General features: G+C 30.7%; 1 protein-coding gene and 1 long non-coding RNA gene across 2 annotated transcripts; both read left to right on the top strand.

Annotated features, from left to right (window-relative positions):
* The first annotated feature begins 226 nt into the window (after positions 1-226).
* Positions 227-601, top strand: LOC148170628 (uncharacterized). The gene is made up of 2 exons (XR_015770455.1): positions 227-304; positions 351-601. It is a non-coding gene; the product is annotated as an uncharacterized LOC148170628 (long non-coding RNA).
* LOC148170627 (uncharacterized) lies at positions 601-1,438 on the top strand. Its single transcript, XM_088041797.1, has 3 exons — positions 601-1,094; positions 1,142-1,241; positions 1,285-1,438. The coding sequence occupies exons 1-3, from the start codon at positions 886-888 to the stop codon at positions 1,402-1,404; spliced, it is 429 nt and encodes a 142-aa protein (XP_087897923.1). The 5' UTR covers positions 601-885; the 3' UTR covers positions 1,405-1,438.
* Positions 1,439-6,321: the final 4,883 nt, after the last annotated feature.

Below are 6,321 nucleotides of genomic sequence, written 5' to 3'. Positions count from 1 at the left end.
GATTTTTTTTTAAATAAGTTGCAACTTTATCAACTGTGACCCCAATTTCAAGTCGTTTGCGCGTGGCTATTTAGCAAACACCTTTAGCGATGTCGCTAAATAACATGAAATTGACCCTCAATGCATTAAGCACAACTGTCACATATCCTTATTGTGATAAATTAATGAATACTTAATGGATATTACTCCACTTAACAGCAAGACTGGCGACAGTCCACGTCGGGTCTACAAATTGGGTCGATTTTTAACGTTGATATGTTCCTGAAGCTCCGCTTGCGAAGCAAAATGTCTTCAGCTATCAAAGGTAAAATCTCTCTTCTTAACAACTCTCTAGGAACATCATTTTCTAGGTGACAATCTCTGGTTGTTTCGTCTTTTGTTCTTAGATTTGTACCAAACTATGGCCATGAAAATCCTCTTAAAAATGTCTTTATCAGGCCTAGCTATTATGATTATTCTCCAAAGTTTCTTCTTTATATTTAAATTCGAGCAGGCCTTTTTTTTCAAATACTTTCCATATTATGGAAGCAGACTTTTTGTACGTATCACTTTGCTTTTCTCTCACTAAGGTAATGTTTGTAGATTTTAACCACGTTGTGGACTATCCCAGAAACGACGCTATTCTACAAAGAATGCTACAAGAACATAATCTTTTGGAATTTACAAGAAGCTAGTTTTACCACACAAAAACGGATCCAAAAAGAAGCTTTATACTTACAATGTTTTTTGGTTGTTAATACTATTTTACTATTTACCGGTTTTTTGAATTTTATCGAGCCGATTGAAGGTGATATTGATATTTATTTTCCGTTGGTCATTATCGAGGAGTATTTCCCCGCATGGAAAAATTCACTGTCGATTTTCTTTAGAATCAGTTTAATTTTAATGGGTATTCTAGTTCCAGCTCCGTTTCTCGTCACCATTTATGGGATCACTCATTTCCGGTTTCAGATATATTTGTTGAGTGATTATTTAGAGAAGATCGATAAAGAATACAAACATTTCCAAATGGAGTTGGTATACTTCGACCAGTACCAAAAAGTGATTCGGAAGAGACTGGAAATTTGTATACAACACCACACTCGTTGCCTTCAGTACGTCATCACTTCTTAATTCTTCAAACTTATGATTTTGACTGTAGATTTGTAAAAGAAGGAGAACATAAACTTCGCTCGTATATTTTTTTATTACACATTGTCGCCATCATTTTTGGTATCAGCATTTTGGTGTTTTGCTTCTACGTAAGGGTACTCTTTGATGAGACTTTGTATCACTTTTATAAAGTTTCCAGGAACTTTTGGAACAAGACGACTTTTGCGGGTTTTCAACATCGCACTGTCGGCAGGACTAATTTTTACCCATCTTGTAGCATCTGGACAAAAAGTTGAAGATGTGGTAAAGTGAAAAAAATTTTTCTTTTTCTTCAGTCATTTTTGCAGTCGGACGAGTTGTTAGGAGTTTTGATCAAAGCAAATTGGTACAACTGGAACATTGAGAACAAGAAGATGTACTTAATATTTCTCATGAATGTACAGAAATCGGTGCGAATTCGATTTTCGGAATCCATGTGCATTAATTACGCGTTGGGCGTTTCCGTAAGTGTCTAATTGCACAGAAAACTTTTACAAAATGTTTTTGTTTTTAGATTACGAAGTCGATCTACTCCATCTTTTCTGTCATGTATCGAATCAGGAATTAAAAATTGTACTCTAATATTTATTGTAATCGTGTGTAAATTGTAAATCGTGTGTAAGTTGTAAATTGTTCATCAACATAAGCCTTGTTCTAGACGACAACCGTAAAACTATTTTGTCGAATCTTATAAATTAAAAATCTCTTTCTTTACAAAACATAATGCAGAGTCGAAAAACGACTTCAGCTGCTATAAAATTATTTTTCTACTCTTGTTATAGTAATCTACAAATTACAAACGGTTGTCCTTCAAAGTAAATCCATGGTTACACACACTGCTATGTAATGACCAGTGGGTAATATACAGTATGTCCCCGGATTGAGTTCACAAGAGGAAAAAAAACTTTATTTTTTATTTTACAAAAAAAATACAAAGGAATAATATTTTTTGCTTAATTTAAAATAAATAAATCTTTAATTAAAACTTTAATATTATCAAGCTGTGTTCTTAAAATCAGAAAAAACAAAAAATAACGAAAAACTTTTTTATTTTTAATTTTGCAAAAAATGTCAAAGGAGTGAAATTTGTTCCTTAACTCACCCAATTTCCACTATTTGATTGACCCATTACCTGTTTTAGCACATAGTTCAATTTTAACTCGTAATTCTTTAAGACTGTTTCGAATTTTCTCAATTATTTTAAGGATGCAATTGCATTTTTTTCGAATTTTTTAATGCTTACACATTATTGGGTAATTTTTTCTTTAATCTTTAACGCATTATTTGATATTGTGAATACACAGCCTGCTATTATTTAAATACGATTACAAAATTTAATAAATAAAAATAATGGAAAAATTAATTTTAAGAGTAGAAACTAATAATTTTGAAATTTTAATTGCAGATTTATTTGTTTTGAAATAAGCAAAAAATGTTATTCATTTGTCATTTTTTTGTAAATTGGAAAATAAACTTTTTTTCCCTCTTGTGAACTCAATCCGGGGACATACTGTATATAATTACATAATAGTGCAGAGGACTAGCAGTTGCTGTGGATGTCATAAAAATTCGTCAAAATTGACATTTGTAATTTGTATTGGTGTGTTTCATCATGATCAGTGACTCCGAGTGTGAACTGCAAGCTACACCCCCAAAATTGCGGCACAAGCAGTTAGTGCAACTGATGATCTTATGTCGAAAATGTCAAAAGAGCGGTATGAGTTGGTGTATAGCAAGTTCATGACCTGACGTGCGGGCAGCGGAGTGCAGTCCTTCTCCAAGAATATTTTACTAGCGTATTTTGGCAAGTTAAAACAAGATTTCAAACCTACTTCGTTCCTATGGGCTTTTTATTCAATGTTGAGACTACGTTAACCTTCAAACACGTCGTTACTATTCCAAATTACGAGAAATTACAGGGATACTTGATGAAACAATCGGATGGATTCAAGTAATTCATAGTTTACTATAACAGGAGTTGAAAAACATTGTGAAATTGTTCATAATTTGTGAAAATTGTTCTTTGTTCTTGTTGAGTTGTTCATGTTTGAATTAACAATGTCTTAATAAAAATCATGTAAAATTCAACTTTTGTTGTAATTTATCAAGAATAATCGAAAAAAATTTCACGGCTGCGTAATTGGCTTCTTACCCCACATGTTGCGTAATATACTATTACTTCTCTTGTGGCTCAAATAACTAATCATAGATTTACGACTTTGCAATGTCAACAAACATTAAATATTTAGATTTCGCTCTTATTAGAATAATTATTTAGATACTAAAAATCATTGCTTACACCTTTTATAGTCTCTTCGGGAAAATGACACTTGATTTACAACATTTTTGACATTAATTTTTCTCTCTAAGAAAAAAAAAACGATTTAAAATTCTCTAGACTATTTTAAAAATTTTAAATGACTGTCTTTGGTTATACAGGATGTCACAGAACTCATGACCCAGAGAGCAAGGGAGGGATGTCGACAGCAATACAGATGATGAATTTCAAAACAAAAATTGATTAAGGATAAAAAATTAACAACCAATCCTGAAAGCTTATTCTAGTGGTGTAGTAAAAGGCCATTCCAATTTCGTAGGCAACAAGAATGTAATGTTTAGTGGACGATAGTATGACTATAATTACCGATTTTTAAATTCTAAAATTTGACAAAACTTACGTAATATCTTGATCATTCGGAATCTTACCTTTTGTAAGTACCAACTAACATGATGTTTTGCAGAACTAATGTTTTTCAGTGCTTAGCAGTTCTCTATAGCATTAAAAAAATATTAGCGTTTTTTCAAAATTTTGAATTCTAGGACATAAGTAAAACTAGTATTCTAGCTGAAAAATGCATTGACGAATCGTATACAATTCTCATCAAAAGTTCCATTTCTGTGTCTCGAGAAATAGTTTACCTTGGCTATCGCCCTATTAAACCATTTTTCTCTCGAGAAGAATAGAGGACTTCCCACCTCGGGTTATAATCTACTATTTTTACTTGGAATGTTTCCTTATTTTAGCAGTGTTTTATGACATCATTTATCACTTGCGATTTTTATAATTTTTTTAAAGAATGACACTGATTTTTATTTGGTTTATTTTCGAGGAGTATTTTCCTGAATAAATTTTTTACTTATCGTAGTTGTTTAGACTAGGTTTTATACCAACGGGTTTTATGATGTAGATCATTTTTTTATGTTATGACATGTATTTACTAATGGATTTTTTAAGAAAAATTGACAGAAAATTTAGGCATCTTCAACTAGAGCTGGTGTACTTTGATACCAGAACGACATTCGAAAACGATTAAAAACTTGTGCTCGACGACATACGCTCATTCAAAAGTAAATTTTTATTTATGAAAATGTAACCAACTTTATCTTATATAATTGTAGTAGGGCATGTTAAGGACAAGTTAAACTCGGTTCTTAAGTCACTTACTCTAATGTTTCTGGAGTTATTTTGGACATTTCTACCTTAGCTTTTGTGTTTAATGTAATGTAACCGTTCTTACACTTTTGGTAGTGATCGTTTTTATCCAAATAATAATATCTAGACAAATACTTGAAAATATTGTAACCATCTCAAAACAGTATATTAAAAACGAGTTTTGATAAAACCCTTATTAAAAGACGAGTCCAGGTGGAAACAAGTGTTTTGAGTTTTATAAAACAAGTTTTTTATGCTATTTTTTCTAATTTGCATTTTAAAGCCATTTCGTTACAAATAAAAATAATTTCCGTGTTCTAGGGAAGTTTGTTACTGGTTGGCAACAGTGTTGCACTCTAGGCGTAGTGCTATTTAAATTTAAATCCTTATTGGTGCGATCGTGTTTTCAACATCGTTCAATTTGATACTGACATTTGTTGTCAACCGAAAAAAAAATTAGATTTTGGACGCATTTAGAATCTATAAACGCACTCAAAACGAGAGCGGTTATAGCTCGGTTACCACAGCAAAAAGCCGTTTGATGAGTTTTATGATCATTCCTTTCTACGTTGGGGTAAAGTCGGACCTTTAATTCATTTTAATACAAAATTTTTAATTTTTTGAATATTCCAAAAATCTTTTAAAATTTCTTCTTTCTGATCTAAAATTCTAAAATTTAGTTTGAACTATATAATATGTAGAAAGTAGCAAATTCGCCAATTTTTTTGTTTAATGTTTAGAAGTGTTGCACTTACAAATTTAGACAGAAAAGTCCTACAAATTTAATTACAAAATTAAATTCTTTCTACTAAAGTTCTATAATTTATTACATTCAGTTAGCATCTCGAAGGTAACAAGTCTATCAAATGTTATTACATTCGTGTTAAAACTGAAGGACTTGAATTTTGAAATTACGTTACCTCAAAAAAAAACAAAATTGTTTCTGTTTTATCGAGTGTAGTTTTGTGAATTACATAAATGAGTAGGTATGAGGTAATTATTATAATTTTTCTGTAATTGAAAATGTTTGCTTTATTTTATTAAGTTATAGATAAGCTTCAATTCAGACATCCTTCAACTAATTGTATTTCCACGTAACCGTAATAAATTGATTTGTGATAATTAATACATATTTAATAAAACTGAACAAAACTCATCAACTTATTAACAATAACATTAAATCGTATTTCAATTTCGCTGTAGGAATATGTCACGAAAACAACTTAATTAAACGCTAAAATTGTACAAACAATTTCAACAATCAGCAATTTTTTTTTCTAAATTATCATTATCATTTTAGTACGTCTAGTTGTTTTGATCATTTGCTTTGTAGCGACATTCAATTAGAGTTCTCGTATGTACTGGCTCAAAAACTGGAAACCATTAATAAATTAATATTGTTAATTTTACAAAGTTTGTGTATGTGAAAATGTAAAACAGCGTATAATGTTGTCAAACAAATTAAAGCAAGTTTGGAACGCAACAAAAAATGTTTTTGTTGTTACTATTAAAAATTTAGGCACATCTACCACGTTGACACTTTTTAGGAAAATTAAAACATTGGTTAATAAGAGATGTTCTTTTGGAGGTATGCTTCTTAGCTCATCAAGAATAAGTACCATGGCGCCCAAAAAAATCCAAGACAATGAAATTTTAGTTGATTAACTTTAGTATCAATTTGTGTGGTAAATTGGTTTGGTAGACTATCAGAATTATATTGCTGGACTTAAATATGCAAATAAGTCTAAAGGAAATTT

This window comes from Gnatocerus cornutus, chromosome 7 (assembly GCF_029298725.1).
Source record: "Gnatocerus cornutus isolate USDA-ARS CGAHR chromosome 7, icGnaCorn1.1, whole genome shotgun sequence".
In the NCBI taxonomy this organism is placed as follows: Eukaryota; Metazoa; Arthropoda; class Insecta; order Coleoptera; family Tenebrionidae; genus Gnatocerus; species Gnatocerus cornutus.
The sequence above is the reverse complement of the archived record's forward strand: the minus strand, read 5'-3'. Positions and strand labels throughout refer to the sequence as shown.

Bases quoted from the DNA above. Each gene is read 5' to 3' on its own strand.
- LOC148170627 (XM_088041797.1), top strand. From the start codon at position 886: ATGGGTATTCTAGTTCCAGCTCCGTTTCTCGTCACCATTTATGGGATC. The intron at 1,095-1,141 runs GTACGTCATCAC...TTTTGACTGTAG, and splicing joins CACCACACTCGTTGCCTTCA to ATTTGTAAAAGAAGGAGAAC. The intron at 1,242-1,284 runs GTAAGGGTACTC...ACTTTTATAAAG, and splicing joins TTTTGGTGTTTTGCTTCTAC to TTTCCAGGAACTTTTGGAAC.